General features: G+C 49.5%; 1 protein-coding gene and 1 pseudogene across 1 annotated transcript in view; both read left to right on the top strand.

Moving 5' to 3' along the window:
* The window catches only part of LOC140604518 (adenylate cyclase type 1-like), a 30,046-nt gene extending 21,082 nt beyond the window's left edge, over positions 1–8,964 (top strand). The window contains 2 exon segments of the mRNA XM_072775752.1: positions 158–291; positions 8,783–8,964. Coding sequence (XP_072631853.1) covers positions 158–291; positions 8,783–8,952 — 304 coding nt within the window. The 3' untranslated portion in view covers positions 8,953–8,964.
* Positions 226–19,207, top strand: LOC140605144 (integrator complex subunit 4 pseudogene; annotated as a pseudogene).
* Positions 19,208–19,320: the final 113 nt, after the last annotated feature.

Below are 19,320 nucleotides of genomic sequence, written 5' to 3'. Positions count from 1 at the left end.
GGGCCCAGGGCCAGCGAGGCCTCGGTTCGGGTGGGAGGTGCTGCAGCCAGGCCGGTGGCAGGTGCTGCCGACTGGCCTGCCCCGGGGGCACGTGGACGGGTCTTGGGCCCTCGTTACTGAAGAGGTTTCTCTCCTCACCATCCCCCACCTCCCCCAGGGGCAACGCGGTGTCCGGGCTCAGCTTCGAGCCCATCATGGCCATCCTGCTGTTCTCGTGCACGCTGGCCTTGCACGCCCGGCAGGTGGACGTCAAGCTGCGGCTGGACTACCTCTGGACGGCACAGGCAAGAGGCGCTCCGTGTGCTCCACGGAGGGAGGGGTGCGGCAGAGGAGCCCCTGGGGAGGGGCCGTGGGGGTAGAGGGGCTAGTAGTGCTGAGGCAGGACGGGGACCAGGGGAAGCTGAGCACAGCCCCATGAGCCGTGCCTGACAGGCACAGGGGTTTGGTGACATCCTGAGCAGTGAGCTCCCCATCCCCAGAGGCGTCCGGCAGTAGGGCTGCCGCGCAGAGTGGCTCAGCCTTTGCTGCACTGCACGGGACAGTGGGTATCCCCAGGGTCATGGGAGTGTCCAGAAAACACTGACTCTTGCACCGCCCACCCAAGTTAGTAGGTGTGCGGGTGCAGGTATGCGAGCTGTCGGTCCGAGCCCGGGGAGGGAGGGGATGACTACCGGAGGCGTGGGCTGTGCACCTGCCAGGTGACCAGCACACTGGTGCTCGTCTGGGCCAGCGGGGCATGCGCGAGGGGCCCCCCTCGTCCCCTGCTGTGTCCCTCGCCTCTGGATGGGGAGGCCTTCCGGCCTGCTGGACAAGTCGACCCGTGCCACTTGCAGACGTCTGGACCCTGGGTGCAGGGCCTCCCTTGGCTTCCCCGGCTAGAAGTGGGCAGGGGGCACGCCCTAGAAGAGAGACGGTGGATGCGAGCTCTCAGGAGCTTTCTAATCCTGATGTATTACGCAGCCGCTCTCTAGCATCCGAGGCATTTAATTGTGTCCGGTCTTCATGGCAGCCCTGCCCAGGGCATGGGCCTGCAGGTGGGGAGCAGGGCAGCGATGTGACGTGCTCAGGCCCGGGTGGCTGGTACATGGCCCAGCGGGGAAGAGCCAGGGTCTGAGTGGTGTCCGGAGTAGGGGGGCAGTCGCCTCATCCTGGGAGCCCCGTGTCCAGCCTGGGCCCCCCCTGGGGACCAGGATGCAGGTAGAGCCAGTGTTTGATGCCAGACAGGTGGAGCCCAGAGGATTGGGGGGTGAGGTTGCCCTCGCCGAAGAAGACCATGGGCTGCAGAGACCAGCACGGACACCTGGAAGTGATGTTTGGTGGCCGTGTGGGCGCCCTGTGGCCTGGTCCGGGTGACACATAACCTTCCAGCCTGGGTGAGGATACAGTGACTAGTTCCCCACCAGGACGGGCTTGGCGGCGGGCCTGGCGCGCAGTGAGCTCTCGGTGCGGCTGGGCGGCCTCCGGACGCCAACTTGTTCATCTCTTGGGACACTCCACCTGCAGGAGCCAGTCTGATATTTCTTCTCTGGTTTTGTTAACCTGGGAAAGGCAGGTCCCAGCTACGGATGTCCGGGCAGGATGCGTGTCGGGACCATGAAGGGTGATCCCGTTCCTCCGGGTAGACAGAGGAGGGAAGACCCGTGTGCGTGCGCGTGTGCGTACCCGAGTACATAGGGGGTCTGCACACACGTCTGTATGCCGGGGAACAACAGCCTAATTATTCTTTTCTGCGTAACACCTGCACTGAGGTTAAAACCACTCTCCACGCTTCATTCCTGTAAAGTATGCGGTTCGGTGGTTTCCAGTGTATTTACAGACTTGGGCCGCCGTCGCCATGGTCAGTGTTAGAGCATCTTCACGTTCCCAGAGGGTCCTGTCCCCAGCAGCGGTCACTCCCTACGTCTGCCGCCCCATCCCCGTGGATGCGTGTTTCTGCTCATTGCCCATCCCACGTCTACTCTGGGCAGCCCACGCCCCCGAGCCCTGGGGAGACCCCTGATCTGAGGGGCTCGCTGCCCGGTGCCGTCTTCACTGTACACCTGGATTCTGGGTTTTGGGTGGGCAGAGGCCCTGGAATGCTGAGCCCTCTGGACCCCTGTCCATGGGGCTGGGACGCCCTGGGGAGGCGGGTGTACAGTGCTGGCTTGAGTCTCCCTGCAGACCGGGGTACGCCCCCGATGCTGGCTCTGTCCCACAAGGGACTTGAGCTGCCACCGTCATCCCACGTGAGGGCCCGACCACAGCCCGGATTGGGTGGGTCAGGGGTAGGACCGTCGGCTCACCTGAGATGGGCGGGTCTAGGGCCACTGCAGGCGCCCCGAGGCAGGCCACCAGACGAGACTCACGGCCTTCAGCCAAGGGACCTGGCCAAGGCCAAGGGACCTGGCCGGCCCTCCTTGACTATGCCGGGAGGGGCCCAGCCGCGTTCTCCCCGGGCCTGCTGAGGCTCCGCCCTGGCCAAGCCCAGAGGTCTCAGGTCGGAGCCGGTGCCAGACAGACGGCCGCATACATGGGTTCCCAGAAGGGAGACCCAACCACTGCTGTTTGCCACGGCCTCACCAGGTGACAGAGCACAGCGTCTCTCGTGGGCTGTGCCAGGGGACTCAGGGGACCCTTGTCTGGCTGTGGCTGGCTGTCCAGGGGCACCGGGCTGGCTGGTCCCTAGAGGTGCCCACCCCGCGGTCAGCTGGCCCGTCTGGTTTCAGGTCTTTAGTTGTGATTAGCTACTCAGCTTGAGGAGAGCAGTCAGGGTGCGCTGGAGAGCCGGGTTGGCCTGGCGTGTGCGCATCTGGCTTCCAGCTTGTTCACCAGGCACCTGCCGTGCGGCCAGCGCTACAGACAGAGGCTGCGGTGCCCCGTCTGGGTTGGCAGGCGCTCTTCTCGGTGTCCCTTTAGATGGTGTAAGCCCAGTGTTTGGGCCTGCCCTGGGGTTCCCCACTGACAACACCCCGGGCCCCCACCTCTCGGTGAGTTTTCCGGGGAGCTCAGTGGCAGGGAGACCCTCCGCATGTCACTGGGAAGGGGTGCCTACATGCGACACACTGACATATTTTCCCAAGGACGTGTAACGGGAAAGGCCACCTCACCTTCCTGTAAACCCAGCAAAACAAGGACATTTCTCGACTTTGCCCGCTTGCCGTGTGGGTCCGTAAGCCTGTCACGCAGACATCACAGTGTCTCACGCCGTTGTGGAACGGTCAGGCCAGGCCTGGGGGTTAATTATTTTCAGACCCGGGTGGTCCCAGGAGCCTGCATGCTTGAGCTTCCTCCTCGTCTGTGGCCACCACAATGCCCGTGTGCCAGAGCCGCGTTTCCTTTGGATTCCCCAGACAATCGGGATGCGACCTTAGTCTGGATGATAGTAGGGCAACTTGTTCCTGCACAGGGAATGCCTGTCTCGGGAGGGTGATTCCTGCCGGTGGTGGCGCCGTATTGGCAGCACTCGGAGGGAAGGTGGCCCGGCGTGGGCTTGCCTGTCATGCGGGAACGGTTCTGTGTGTTGTTGGATTCGCTTTGCCAAAACGTGGTAAGGGGATGTGCGTCGGCGCTCATGAATAATGTAGTTCTCTCATTGTCTTTTATTTATTTGTTTGTTTGTTTGTTTATTTATTTATTTTTGTAAGTTTATTTTCTGTTGCTGTTCAGTTGCCAACATATGGGTTGTTCTCTCATTTTCTAGGCCAGACAAGGCTTTGAGGTCAGAGCGAAGCAGGCCTCACCAGTAGGGACCTGTTCCTTCCTTTGCGGGTTTCTGGAAGAGTTCGTAGAATTGGTACCATTTCTTCCTCAGACGTTTTGGGAAGTGAAGCCCTTCGGCTTGGATTTGTATGTCTGTCTTTAGAGTAGGAAGGTTTTAACTAAAATGAGCTTCTCTAAAGATAAAGGGCCATAAGGCTTTCCTTGTTTTTTTCTTTTTTGAGGTAGCTTTGGGAATTTATGTCATTCCCTGAACGTTGTTCATTCGATTATCACAAACTTGTTTTTCCTATTCCCTTCTTACCCACTTTACCATTTGTAGGATTTGTGGTGACATCCCCTCTCTCCTGATGTAGGATTGTGTAGACTCTTTTTTTGTTTTGTTTTGATCAATGTGACTAGAAGTTGATACATTTTATTGATCTTAAGAAATAGGTTTTGGTCTTATTGATCTTTCTCTGTTATTTTGAGTTTCCAATTTCATTGAATTCTACTCTGATCTTTATTTTCTTCTGATAACTTTGGGGTTAATTGACTCATGTTCTCTAGTTTCTCAGGATGATTTGTACTTTCTCTAACTCAGGGGTTTTATTATACATTTTCCTCCAAGTGCTGCTTAATTCACAAATTTTGACATTAAATGTCATTTCATTTTCCTTTGGCTCAAAGATCTTTGTTGCTGTTGTTGTTGTTGTTGTTATTCTTCTTCTTCTTCTTCTTCTTCTTCTTCTTCTTCTTCTTCTTCTTCTTCCTTCTTTCTTCTTTCTTCTTTCTTCTTTCTTCTTTCTTCTTTCTTCTTTCTTCTTCCCAAGAGTTTTGAAGACATACATTCTTTTGTTGAAGATTTCCCAGGGATCTTTCTGTTACTGACTTCTCCTTGGTTATACTGTGGTCAGAGATTATGCCTTGAATTCTTTTACATTTCTTGAGAAAGAGGGGCACGTGGGTGGCTCGGTTAAGCTGCTGAACTGATCCTTGAGAATTCTGACATCCCTGTTCCATTTTGTGGCTGTTGGATGGTGTTGGTTTTTTAAATTTATTTTCATTTTTTAATTTTTAATTTTTTTCGATGGTGTGTTTCATGAATGCCAATGAGGCCACCGTGGCCGAGGATGCTCATAGGTCTTCTATGCCCTAATGGACTTTATGCCCAGATATTCTACCAATTTTTGAGAGAATGATGTTGAAATCTCCCGTTGTACCCGTAGACAGAATTTTGTGCAGTTCTACCAATTTTTCCTTCATGTATTTTGGCAATTCGTTATTAGGTGCATAATAAATGTTTAGGATGAGGATGTCCTCTTGGTAAGTTGAAATCTTTGTCCCCTTTATCACTATGGAAAGAGCTGCTTTTCCTAGGTAATGTGCTTGGCTCTGCAGTATACTTTACATGATATTATATACGTAATCCTGCTCTCTTTATATATTTTTTCCATCATTTTACTTTTAACTTATTTATATCTTTTTACTTAAGGTTAGTTTCTCAGAAGCAAAACACAATTGGACCAAATACAATTGGACCTTGCCTTTTTATCCAACTTATAAATCTCTGCTTTTTAAATTGAGCTATTCAGACCATTTATAATTAATATGATTATTGATGCATTGGATTTTAATCTTTTATCTTGCTGTCTCCTATTTGTCATGTCTGCCCATCTGTTCTTTGCGGTGTTCTCCCTCTTTTTCTGCCTGCTTTGGATTAAATATTTTTGTTATTCTATTATAATATAAAACAGTATTTAATGTTCCAATTATAATTAGTATTAATTACTTTATTAATAGTAGTAATTCATTTGTCTCTCTTGCTCTCCCTCTTTTTTTTCCCTTCCTCTTTTTATTAGGTGCATTCTTTGTTGTATTATTTCTTTTAGGTTTCAAGTTTTTATATAAATTCGATGGTTAACATATAGCCATTATTACTTTCAAGGGTAGTATTTAGTGATCCATCACTTACACATAATGCTCAGTGCTCATCACAGGTGCCCTCCTTAATACCCACTCCCTCTCTCCCCTCGCCTCAGCAACCCTCAGCGTGTTCTCTGTAGCTAAGAATCTGTTTCCTGGTTTGCGTCTCTCTCATTTCTCTCCCTGCATTCATCTGTTTCATTTCTTACATTCCATACATGAGTGAAATTATATGGTGTTTGTCTTTCTCTGACTGACTTATTTCACTGAGCATAATACGCTCTAGCTCCAACCAGGATGTTGCAAATGGCAAGATTTCATTCTTTTTGGATGGCCCAGTAGTATTCCATTGTATATATAGACCACATCTTTTTTGTTTTTGTTTTTACGTTTGCTTTTATTAAAATTCGATTTTCCACCATATAGTATAACATCCAGTGGTCTTCCAACCAAGTGCCCTCCTCAGTCACCCAGTTACCCCATCCCCCCACCCACCTCCCCTTCTGCAACCCTTTGTTTCTTTCCCAGAGTTAGGAGTCTCTCACGGTTTGTCTCCCTCTCTAATTTTTCTCGCTCAGTTCCCCTCCTTTTCCTTAGAATCCCTTTCACTATTTCTTATATTCCACATATGGGTGAAACCATATGATGATTGTCCTTCTGCAGTTGACTTTTTCACTCCTCATAATACCTTCCAGTTCCATCCACATCGAAGCACATGGTGGGTATTTGTCCTTTCTGATGGCGGAGTAATATTCCATCGTATACATAGACCGCATCTTTACCCATTCGTCTGTTGAAGGACATCTCGGCTCCTTCCACAGTGTGGCTATTGTGGACATTGCTGCTAGAAACATCGGGGTGCAGGTGTCCCAGCGTTTCACAGCATCTGTATCTTTGGGGTAAATCCCCAGCAGTGCATTTGCTGGGCCGTAGGGTAGCTCTATTTTTAACTTCTTGGGGAGCCTCCACACAGTTTTCCAGTGTGGCTACACCAGTTCACGTTCCCACCAACAGTGCAGGAGGGTCCCCCTCTCTCTACATCCTCTCCAACGTGTGTTGTTTCCTGTCTTGTTAATTTTCACCATTCTCACTGGGGTGAGACCACATCTTTATCCATGCACGTTGATCAACATTTAGGCTTTCTTGATAGTTTGGCTATTATTGATAATGCTGCTATAAACACGAGGGGGCATATACCCTTTCGAATCAGTATTTTTGTATCTTTTGGGTAAATACCTAGTAGTGCAATTGCTGGATCTTAGGGTAGTACTATTTTAACTCTTTGAGGAAACTCCATACTGTTTGCCAGAGTGGCTGTACCAGTTTTCATTCCCAGCAGCAATGCAAGAGGGTTCTCCTTTCTTTACCACTCACCGACACTTGTTGCTTCTTGTGTTGTTAATTTTGGCCATTCTGACAGGTGTGAGATGATGTCTCATCATGGTTTGATTTGTATTTCCCTGATGATGAGTGATGTTGAATATCTTTTCATGTGTCTGTTGGCCATCTGTGTGGCTTATTTGGAAAAATGTCTATTCGTGTCTTCTGCCTATTTCCTAGCTGGATTATTTGTTTTTTGGGTGTTGAGTTTGGTAAGTGCTCTATACATTTCGGATCCTAACCCTTTATCAGGTATGTCATTTGTAAACATCTTGTCCCATTCTGTAGGCTGCCTTTTAGTTTCATTGATTGTTTCCTTCATTGTGCAGATTTTTATCTTGATGAAGTCCCAATAGTTCACTTTTAGCTTTGTTTCCCTTTCCTCTGGAGACATGTCTAGGAAGAAATTACTATGGCCACTATCAGGGAGGTTACTGTTTGTCTTCGGGGACAAGTTTTTCTTTTGCTGTGCGGAAGCGGCTCATCTTGATGAAGTCCCAGCGGTCCATTTCGCTCTTGTTTCTCTGGCCTTCGTGGCTGATGTCATTTGCAAGAAGTTGCTGTGGCCCAGTTCAAGAAGGGTGTTGTTGCCTGTGTTCTCCCGGAGGGTTTTGATGGAATCTTGTCTCACATTTACATCCTTCATGCGTTTTGAGTTTATCCTTGTGTTTGGTGTGAGAGGAATGGTCCGGTTTCATTCTTCTGCATGTGGCTGTCCAGTGTTCCCAGCAGCCTTTATCGAACAGACTTTTTTTCCCCCGTGGATGGTCTTTCCTGCCTGGCCGAATCTTAGTTGCCCGTAGAGTTGAGGGTCCACTTCTGGATGCTCTCCCCTATTCCACTGATCCATGTGTCCGTTTTTGTGCCAGTACCACACCGTCTTGATGGTCACAGCTTTGTGGCACACCCTGAAATCGGGCATTGTGCTGCTCCCCCCCCCCCGCCCCGCAGTGGGTTTCTTGGCTACTATTCCCATGGCTGTTTGGGTTCTTTTCTGATTCCACACAAGTCTTCAGATGATTTGTTCCAGCTCTCTGAAGAGAGTCTGTGGTATTTCTGACAGATTTTGCACTAGATGTGTAAATTGCCCTGGGTCACGTTGACATTTTCCCCAATATTAATTCTTTCAACCCAGGAGCATGGAACCTTTTTCCATCTCTTTGTGTCTTCCTCAGTTTCTTTCAGACATGTGCTGCAGTGTTTCGGGTAGAGATCCTTTACCCCTTTGGTTAGGTTTCTTTCTAGGTAGCTCATGCTTTTTATGGGTGCTGCGGTTGTATAAATGGGATTGACCCCTTCCTTGATATCCCTTTCCTCAGACTCATTGTTCACGTACAGAAAGGCCACTGGTTTCTGGGCCCTGAGTTTGTATCCCGCCACACTGCCGAACTTGCTGTAGGAGTTCCAGCAATCTTGGGGTGGAGTCTTTTGGGTTTTCTAGGTACGGTATCATGTCATCGGCGAAGAGGGAGAGTTTGACTTTTCCTTTGTGGGTTTGAATGCCTTTTATTTCTTTTCGTTGCCTGATTGCTGAGGCCGTGACGTCTCATACTATGTTGAGAATAGCAGCGGTGAGAGTGGACATCCCCGTCTCGTGCCTGGTCTTCGGGGAAAGGCTCCCGGTGTTTCCCCATTGGGAATGATAATTTGCCAGGGGCTTGTCGTAGATGGCTTTGAAGATGCTGAGGAACTTTCCCTCTATCTCTATACTCTGAAGCATTTGGATCAGGAATGGATTTTGTCAAATGCTTTCTCTGCGTCTCTTGATAGGATCATCTGGTTCTTGTTTTTTCTCTTGCAGATCTGATCAGTCACACGGAGTGCTTGCCGAGTGTTGAACCGGCCTTGCGTCCCGGGGATAAATGCCACCTGGTCACGGTGAGTAACTTCTCAATGTACCGTTGGATCCTATTGGCTCGTATCTTGTTGAGGACGTTTGCATCCGTGTTCATCGGGGACATCGGAGTATAATTCTCCTTTTGGGTGGGGTGGTGGGGTGGAGTCTTTGTCTGCTTTTGGACATAATGTGATGCTGGCCTCCAAGAACGAGTTTGGAAGCATTCCATCTCTTGTCTATCTTTCGGAACCGCTTAAGTAGAAATAGGTATGGTTTCTTCTTTAAACGTTTGATAGCATTCCCCAGGGAAGCCATCCGGCCCTGGGCTTTTGTGTCTCGGGAGGTCTTTGATGATGACTGCTTCAGTTTCCTCCCTGGATATTGGCCTGTTCGGGTTTTCTGTGTCTTCCTGTTCCGGTTTTGGTAGTTTGTGGTTTTCCGGAAATGTGTCCCTTTCTTCTCGATTGCACAATTTACTGGTGTACAGCTCGTCAGGATGAGTTTTAAGATCGTTTGCATTTCCTTGGTGCTGGTGGTGATCTCTCGTTTCTCATTCATGATTTTATTAATTAGAGTCTTTTCTCTCTTCTTTTTATAAGGCTGGCTTAATGGTTTTTCTCTCTCTTATTGGTTCTTTCAAAGATCCACCTCCTGGTTTTGTGGATGTGTTTCCCCGGTTCTTCTGCTCTCCATTTCATTGAGTCCTGTTCGAATTTTTATTAACTGTTGTCTTCTGCTGGGTGAAGGTTTCATTTGCCGTTCCTTCTCCAGCTCCTTTAGGTGCAAGGTTAGCTTGTGTATTGGAGTTCTTTCCAGTGTTTGGATGGACGCTTGCATTGCGATGTATTTCCCCTATCTGGGACCGCTTTTGCCGTATCCCAAAGATTTGGAACAGGTTGGTTGTATCTTCATTCTCATTGGTTTTTGTGAATCTTTTTAATTCTTCTCTAATGTACTGGTTGACCCTTTCGTCTTTTAGCAGGATGGTCCTTAACCTGCACGTGTTTGAAATCCTTGCATACTTCTTCTTGTGGTTGAGTTCTAGTTTCAGAGCATTATGGTCTGAAAATACACAGGGGACAATCCCAGTCTTTTGGTATCGATCACGACCTGATTTGTGACCCAGTATGTGGTCTCTTCTGGACAAAGTTCCACATGCACTTGAGAAGAATGTGAATTCAGTTGCATTTGGAGGTAAAGTTCTGTAAACATTTGTGTGATCCATGTGGTACACTGCATCCTTTCATGCGCTTGTTTCTTTGGAGATGCTGTGCCTGGAAGATCTATCAATCCTAGAAAGCGCCGTGTTCGAGTCTCTAAGTAAAAGTGTCTTATTATCTAAGTATGTCTTAACTTTGCTTCGCAACTGATTGATATCCGTGGCAGCTCCCACATTCGGGGCATAGATATCCACGATTGTTAGGTGGTCTTGTTGGACAGATCCTTTAAGTACAATCTAGTGACTGTTTGAGGTTTTCCACGTAGAGTGTCATGTCCTCTGTGAAGAGTGAGAGTTTGACTTCTTGGCTGATCGGGATGCCTTTTCTCTCTGTTTCGGAATGTCACTGCGAAAGCTGGGACCCCTACTACTGTGCCGAATGACAGCGTTGAGGGTGGACACCCTGTCGTGTTCCTGACCTTAAGTTAAAAGCTCGAGGATTTTCCCAATGAAGAGGACTTTCCCTCTGGGCCTTTTGTAGATGGGTTTTATGAGAATTGAGGTTTGTTCCCAGTATCCGTACCGGGCGGAAGTTTTCATCACGAAATGATGGTCTATTTGGTCAAGTGCTTTTTCTGCATCTGTTGAGAGAATCCTATGGTTGTCACCCTTTATTTGATTGACATGGAGAGGGAAGGAGAGACAGAGAAGCGGAGGGACGGACAGACACAGGGAGGGGGACACAGACAGGGAGGGAGAGATCGGGGAGGGGAGGGAGAGAAGACAGCGAGATGGCGAGGGACAGACCGAGACAAGGAGGGAGACTGAGGGAGGGAGGGAGAGAGCCAGACACGGAAGGAGAGTCAGAGAGACACGGAGGGAGAGACAGAGACAGAGAGGGAGACACCGAGAGACAGTGAGGAAGAGACAGAGAGACAGGGAGGGAGACCGAGACACAGTGAGGGAGACACAGAGACAGGATGGAGAGAAGAGGAGACAGGGAGTGAGAGACCGGGAGACACGAAGGGAGACACACAGAGACTGGCGGAGAGATAGAGACGCAAAGAGAGACAGAGACACAGGGAGGGATAGCCGGCGAGACAGGGAGCGAGAATCAGAGAGAGGGAGGGAGAGAAGGAGACGGGGGGGGGGGGGGGGGTTGCGGGTACAGACCGAGATGGGGTGGCAGAGAGAGACAGACACAGACACAGGGAAGGAGAGTCAGAGAGACAGGGACAGAGAGAGAGAGACGGTGAGGGAGAGACAGAAAGACAGGGAGGGAGAGGCAGGGAATCAGGTAGGGAGACGCTGAGAGACTGGGAGGGAGAGACTGAGACACAGAGAGGGAGACACAGAGACAAGGAGGGTGAGATCTAGACAGCGTGGGAGAGACAGAGAGGGAGGGAGACCGAGAGACAGGGAGGGAGAGACAGAGAGACAGGGAGGGACAGACCCAGAGACAGGGAGGGAGAGACCGAGAGACAAAGGGCTGCGCGGGGGAGGAGTGGTGGGACCTGTTCGCGGAGGGGGCTGGCGGTGGGGCCTCCTACGGGTCAGGTCTCCTCCGGGCGGCTCAGAGAGGGTGCGAGGCCCCTCCACCGGGGCACAGGGAGGGTACTGAGCCCATCCGCTTACGCTCAGAGGGGTTTGGATGCAGACACCATCCAGCGTCAGGGCACGGCCTTGGGGCGGTGGCTTGAGGGCCTGGGCTGCTGGGCCCCAGGAGCCCCCCCAAGGCCCTGGCTCTTCCTCCACCCCCCGCCACCCTCCCCGCTCCCCGCTCTCAGGTCCTACCCTAAGTGCCCCAGCCTGGTCGGGAGCCTGCCCCCCGCCCTGGTCCCTATCAGGTGAGTACGGCTACCTCTGAAAGTTTTGTATTTTGAAAGCGTTCCCCTTTCTGCGCATCCTGTCCAACATTTGGTATTTCCTGTCTTGTTAATGTTCTCACCGCTGTGAGGTGGTTTCTCATTGTGGTTTTGATCTGTATTTCCCTGATGGCCAGTGATGCAGAGCATTGTCTCGCGTGCTTGTTGGCCATGTACGTCTAGGTCTTCCTCCGTGACTTTTCTGTTCGTGTCTTTTGCCCATTTTCAGATTGGATGGTTGGTCTCTTTGCTGTGGAGTTGCAGAGGTTCTTCAGCGATCTTGGATGCTGGCCCTTTATCTGACGGGGCATTTGCAAGTAGCTTCTCCCATTCTGGAGATTGTCTGTCGGTTTTGTTGAGTGTCTCTTTGGCTGTGCGGAAGCTTGTCATCCTGGTGAAGTCCCAATAGTTCATCTCTGCTTTTGTTTCTCTGGCCTTCATGGGTGTATCTTGCAAGAAGTTGCTGTGGCCAAGTTCAGGTAGGGCGTTGCCTGTGTTCTCCCCCAGGGTTTTGATGGAATCTCGTCCCACATTTACATCTTTCATCCATTCTGAGTTTATCTTTGTGTACAGTGTGAGACAGTGGTCCAGTTTCCCTCCTCTGCATGTGACTGTCCAGTATTCGCCTGGCATTTATGGAAGACACTTGTCTTTTTTCCAGTGGATGGTCTCTCCTGCTTGGTCGAATGTATGGTCTTGACCATCGACTTGATTCTGGATTCCTCTGGATTCCTCTTCTGTTCCATTGATGGATGTGTCTGTTTTTGTGCCTGTGCCCACTGTCTTGGTGAGCACAGCTTTGCAGCGCAACCTGAAATTCGGCATTGTGCTCCCCCCGCTGTGGTTTTCTTGGTATTATTCCCGTGGCCATTCGGGGTCCTTTCCGATTCCACAGAAATCTTCAGATGATCTGTTCCAGCTCTCTGAGGAGAGTCCGTGGTATTTTTGTTAGGGATTATGTTAATTGTGCAAATTGCCCTGGGTCACGTTGATGTTTTCCCAATATTCATTCTTCGTATCCATGAGCATGGAATAGTTTGCCATCTCTTTGTGTCTTGCTCAGTCTCTTTCAGACATGTTCTGTCGTTTTTCGGGTAGAGATCCTTTACCTCTTTGGTTAGGTTTATTCCTAGGTAGTGCATGCTTTTGGGTGCCATCGTAAATGGAGTTGACTCCTTAATTTCTCTTTCTTCAGTCTCATCGTTAGCGTCTAGAAAGGCCACTGATTTCTGGGCATTGATTTTGTAGCCTGCCACACTGCCGAATTTGCTGTATGAGTTCTAGCAGTCTTGGGGTGGAGTCTTTTGGGTTTTCTAGGTGTACAGTATCATGTCATCTGTGAAAAGGGAGAGTTTGACTTCTTCTAGGCCGATTTGAATGCCTTCTATTTCTTTTCGTTGCCTGATTCCTGAAGCTACGACGTCTAGTGTTATGTTGAATAGCAGTGGTGAGAGTGGACATCCCTGTCTCGTTCCTGATCTTTTTCGGGGAAAGGCTCCCAGCGTTTGCCCCTTGGGAATGATAATTTGCCAGGAGGTTGTCGTAGATGGCTTTGAAGATGCTGAGGAACGTTCCCTCTATCCCTATACTCTGAAGCATTTGGATCAGGAGAGGATGCCATATTTTGTCAAATGCTTTCTCTGCATCTATTGAGAGGATCATCTGGTTCTTGTTTTTTCTCTTGCAGATCTGATCAGTCACACGGGATGTTTGCCGAGTGTTGAACCAGCCTTGCGTCCCGGGGATAAATGCCACCTGGTCACGGTGAGTAACTTCTCAATGTACCGTTGGATCCTATTGGCTTGTATCTTGTTGAGATGTTTGCATCCATGTTCATCGGGGACATTGGTCTATAACTCTCCTTTTTGGTGGGGTGGGGTCTTTGTCTGCTTCTGGACTTCAGGTGATGCTGGCCTCATAGAACGAGTTTGGAAGTATTCCATCTCCAGAAGCTTCAGGTGGCCTCACTGTAGTCTCTGTGGCGGGCTCTTGTTTTGGTTCAGGATGTAGCTCAGTGGCCAGAGTTGTTCACTCCACTGAGGCAGGTGGCTGCTCGGGCATGTACGGGAACCCTATAGCATGCACCTGGGCGTGCTCTTCCTCCAGGGTGGCCATGGCTACAGGTAGCTCTTGCATGTCGGAACAGTGAGTCAGAGGTGTTACCACCACGTGCATTGGTTTGGTCTCAGCAGCTGGCTTCTCGGCTCGAGCCGTGACCAGCTTGATCACCTCTGGCTCTGAAGCTTTAGCAGGCCCCGAGGTAGGAGCTGGGGCCGGTTGTTGAGGTGGTTCAGGATATTGCACAGGGCAGACACTAGTTGCTGCACTGAGCTGGGTGGCCGCTCCGGCATGTGGCGGACCCTGATAGCATGCGCCGGGACATGATGTACCACAAGGGTGGCCAAGATTGCAGGTGGGTCCTCCTTGTCGGGAGAGTGAATCAGAGGTGTGACCACCTCGTGCATTGGCTTGGTCTCAGCAGCTGGCATCTGCGCTCTGGCCAAGCACTCAGCACTGACAGCCCTGCCCAGCTCGATCACCTCAGGCCCAGAAGCTTCATCAGACCCCACCTTCAGAGCTGGGGTGGGCTGCTGCCTTAGTTCATGGTGTTGCTCGGGGGCCGAAGCTGGTTGCTGCACTGAGGCAGGTGACTCCTTTGGCATGGCATGCCGGGGACATTGATAGTGGGTGCCCGGGGGAGCTCTTCTTGCAGGGTGGCCAAGTGTGCAGGTGGCTCCTCCAGGTCGGTGCAGTGAATCAGACGTGTGACTGCCATGTAAATTGGCTTGGCCTCAGCAGCTAGCATCTCGGCTCGGGCCAAGGACTCAGCACCAACTGCCATGCCCGGCTCGAACTGCTCAGGCCCATAAGCTTCAGCTCGCCCCAGTGTAGTAGCTCTGGCGGGCTCTTGATTTCATTTAGGATGTTGCTCAGTGCCCAAAGTCGTTTGCTCCACTGAGGCAGGTGGCTGCTCCGTCATGTGGGGGATCCCGATAGCATGCCCCTTGGCGTGCTCTTCCTCCAGGGTGGCCGTGGGTACAGGTACTTTTTCACATTTGAAATACCTTATTGCCTATTTGCTTATGTTAAAAAAATAACTGTGTCCAAGACTTAAAGATTCTTATTTACTGATGCATTTAAATCTTTCTCATAATGATCTACGGCATTTAATGTAGTAGGGAAATTGTTCATATCGGTGCCTCCGGCAGCTTTTCCTTCTGTACTTGTGGTGTTCCTGTTTCTATCATTCGGATATCTTTTGAAAAACAATGACATTCTTTAGAACCCTGAAGATTTACCTGGTGTTTTGTTTTTTTTTTTTTCAGTGTCATACATTTCCATTTATTGGACCTACTGAATACATCAGTTAAATATTTGCTTATTTTACATAAAGGGCCCGTTTTCTTTTTCTTGAATTTTTAATTTTTTATTGGAGTTCAGTTTGTCCACATATAGCGCAACACCCAGTGCTCATCCCGCCAAGAGCCCCCCTCATTGCCCATCACCCAGTCACCCCACCGCCCCCCCACTTCCCCTTCCACTACCCTTGTTTGTTTCCCAGAGTTAGGTGTCTCCTGTTTTGTCACCCTCACTGATACTTTCACTCATTTTCTCTGCTTTGCCTTTATTCCCTTTCACTAATTTTTATATTTCCCAAATGAATGAGACAATATAATGTCTGTCCCTTTCCGATTGACTGTTTTCACTCAGCATAATAGCCGGGACAGCTGCACCCCAATGTTTCTAGCAGCAATGTCCACAATAGGCAAACTGTGGAAGGAGCCTCGGTGTCCATCGAAATATGATGGATCAGGAAGCTGTGGTGTGGCGGGCAGTCATGGCGGCTCACCTAAAGAAACGAGTGTGCGAGGAATTCACTAAGGTGGTCCAGCAACAACAGGAGGAAATTGCAACCAAGAAACTGCAATTGACAAAACCAAGTAAATCTCAGCACTCCACGTAGATCGGTGTAAAGCTCCCTCCCCAGTGGATGCTTTGCAGTATCTACTCCAGTTTGCCAGAAAGCCTGTTGAAGCAGAAAGTGTGGAAGGAGTAGTCAGGATTCTCCTGGAACATTGTTACAAGGAGAATGATCCATCTGTGAGACTGAAAATTGCATCATTGTTGGGTTTATTATCAAAGCCTGCAGGGTTTTCACCAGAGTGCATTATGGATGATGCCATTAACATCCTGCAGAATGAAAAGTCTCATCAAGTCCTTGCTCAACTGTTGGACACCTTGCTTGCAATTGGCACCAAACTCCCAGAGAATCAAGCTATCCACATGGGATTAGTTGATGTAGCCTGCAAGCACCTCACTGATACGTCTCCTGGTGTAAGAAATAAGTGCCTGCAATTACTTGGCAATCTTGGCTCTTTGGAGACAAGTGTCACAAAAGATGGAGAAGGCCTAGCTGTCAGAGATGTCCAGAAGATTATAGGGGATTACTTCAGTGACCAAGACCCACGTGTCAGAAGAGCGGCTATAAAAGCCATGTTGCAGGCTTCATGAAAGAGGACTGAAATTACACCAAGCAATTTATAATCAGGCCTCTAAAATGTTGTCTGATGACTGTGAACAAGTGCGCAGTGCTGCAGTCCAACTTATCTGGGCTATCAGTCAGCTCTATCCTGAAAGCACTGTCCCCATTCCTTCTTCTAATGAAGAAATTCGCTTAGTTGATGATGCATTTGGAGCAATTTGTCCCATGGTCAGTGATGGCTCCTGGGTGGTTCGAGTTCAGGCTGCAAAGCTATTGGGCTCGATGGAACAAGTCAGTTTTCATATCTTGGAGCAGACGCTCAACAAAAAGCTCATGTCAGATCTCAGGAGAAAACGCACTACACGTGAAAGTGCCGAGGAACTTTACAGGTCAGAAGAGTTTTCCAGTGGCAGAAAGTGGGGAGGTGATGCTCCCAAAGAAGAAATAGATACAGGAGCTGTGAACTTGATGGAGTCAGGAGCTTGTGGAGCCTTTGTTCCTGGATTGGAAGATGAGATGTATGAGGTCCGCATTGCTGCTGTGGAGGCTCTCTGCATGCTGGCCCAATCTTCACCTTCTTTTGCGGAGAAGTGCCGCCCTGATTTCCCGGTGGACATGTTTAATGATGAAATTGAGGAAGTGCGTCTACAGTCCATACACAGCATGAGAAAAATTTCTAAAAACATCACTCTCCGAGAGGATCAGCTTGGCAGTGTCCTGGCTGTGTTAGAGGATTCGTCCAGAGATATTCGAGAGGCTGGCTCTTCACGAACTTTTATGCTGTACTAATGTTTCGACTAAAGAAGGGATTCATCTCGCACTGGCGGAGCTGCTGAAAAATTTAACCAAGTCCCCTACTGATAGGGACTCTATATGGAAGTGCTTGAAGTTTCTGGGAAGTCGGCATCCAACCCTGGTGCTTCCCTTGGTGCCAGAGCTCCTGAGCACCCATCCATTTTTTGACCCAGCTGAACCAGACATGGATGACCCAGCTTACATTGCAGTTTTGGTTCTTATTTTTAATGCTGCTACAACCTGTCCCACAATGCCAGCACTGTTCTCAGATCATACCTTCAGACATTATGCCTACCTCTGAGACAGTCTTTCTCATCTTGTTCCTGCCTTAAGGTTACCAGGTAGAAAACTAGTGTCATCGGCCGTTTCTCCCGGTATTGCGCCCCATGAGGACCCGTCCCATCAGTTCCTGCAGCAGAGCCCTGAAAGGGTGTACAGTCTTCAGAGCACCGGGCCCCTCAGGGAACCCAGAAGCTGCTGGAGTTCACCATCCGGGATCTGCAAAGACTTGGAGAACTTCAGTCTGAACTAGCAGGAGTTGCTGACTTCTCGGCTACCTATCTTCGGTGTCAGCTTCTTCTCATCAAGGCCTTGCAAGGAAAGCTGTGCAATGTGGCTGCCCCTTTATATTTGAAGCAGAGTGACTTGGCCTCCGCAGCAGCAAAACAGATCATGGAAGAGACCTACAAAATGGAGTTCATGTACAGTGGTGTGGAGAAGAAACAGGTGGTGATTATACATCCCATGAGGCTGCAGGCCAAAGCCTTGCAACTTACAGTAACAGCACGGACTACTCGAGGAGTTGACCCCTTATTTGGGATGTGTGAAAACTTTTTACAGGAAGTGGACTTTTTTCAGAGGTGTTTTATTGCTGATTTGCCCCCACCTACAGGACAGCTTTGTGGACAAACTTCTTGACCTTATGCCCCGACTCATGACATCCAAGCCTGTGGAAGTGGTCAAAATTCGACAGACCATGGTGAGGCAGAGTACCTCCTTGCACCTTCCCCTTCCAGAGCAGATCCACACACTTCAGCCACCATCATTGAGCCAGTAGGCGAGTCAGACAACCCTTTGCGGTTTACGTCTGGATTGGTTGTGGCCCTGGATGTCGATGTGACCCTGGAACATGTGCAGGACCCTGAGAGTGCTGTGAAGGTCCAGGTCTTCTATCCAGATGGCCAGGCTCAGATGATTCATCCTAAGCCGGCAGACTTGAGGAATCCTGGCCCAACCAGGGCGCCACCGGCTTATCACTCAGGTGTACCTCTCCCATACTGCCTGGACAGAACCATGCCCGGTGGAAGTGAGGCTGCTACCGGCCTACAACTCCAATTCCCGTATTACAAAATCCCCCTGGATTGAAGGTGGCAAAGTGTCCCCCCAGGTGGAAACCAGCATCGAGGGCACCATCCCATTCAGCAAGTCTGTGAACCTTTACATAATGCCCAAACCCGCAAGGCGCTGAGTCACAAGCATTGTGTAGAGCTGAAGCTGAGAAAGACCTTCTTAGGTAGCAGAGTGAGCCCGAAGCCTAGAGCACTTCACCTGGAGCCGGCGTATGGGCATGAGCACCATCACCCTTATCGTCTCATCTGGTATCAAACACAAAATAAATTATTTTGCATTAAAAAATCAAAAACCTTCAAGTCCACACCTCTTCCTTCCCTGACTCCCCCCACCACCTCTGTAAAGTTGAGAAAACAACAACAACAACAACAAAAGAAGCTGTGGTCTTACAGCTTACAATGGAATATTACTCAGCCATTAGAAACGACAAACGCCGTGAAAGTAGAGTGACGTTTGGTTCTACTTGTTGGGTTGATGTTGTTGTACGTGTGTGTGCAGCCAACCAGCAGTGCTTGGTATGTACCAGATCATCTACTAAGAAGGGTCTTTAACTCAAAACCAGGAAAGAGGAAAGAGAAAGAACTAGTTTCGAGACCTTTTTGATTTGGAAAAAGCATTCCAAAAATCACGATTTTCATTATACAGTAAGGGAGTAGCTTCCTTTCTGTGTTCATTCTCATGAGTATTAACGATAGAGGGAGTCCTGTGAAATGAAGACCACTTTGTATTCCAATTTACTTCCTGGAATTTCTTAATTGTTTCCTTTTTTGGGTTTTAACTGACATTCAAAAACTGAAAAACTTCTGGCTCATAACTTTGTTGCATTTCTAGGTCCCTGCAGCAACAAAAG

Source organism: Canis lupus, chromosome 15 (genome assembly GCF_048164855.1).
Source record: "Canis lupus baileyi chromosome 15, mCanLup2.hap1, whole genome shotgun sequence".
Lineage (NCBI taxonomy): Eukaryota > Metazoa > Chordata > Mammalia > Carnivora > Canidae > Canis > Canis lupus.
Note: the sequence above shows the minus strand (reverse complement) of the source record. Positions and strands in the feature narration are given on the sequence as shown.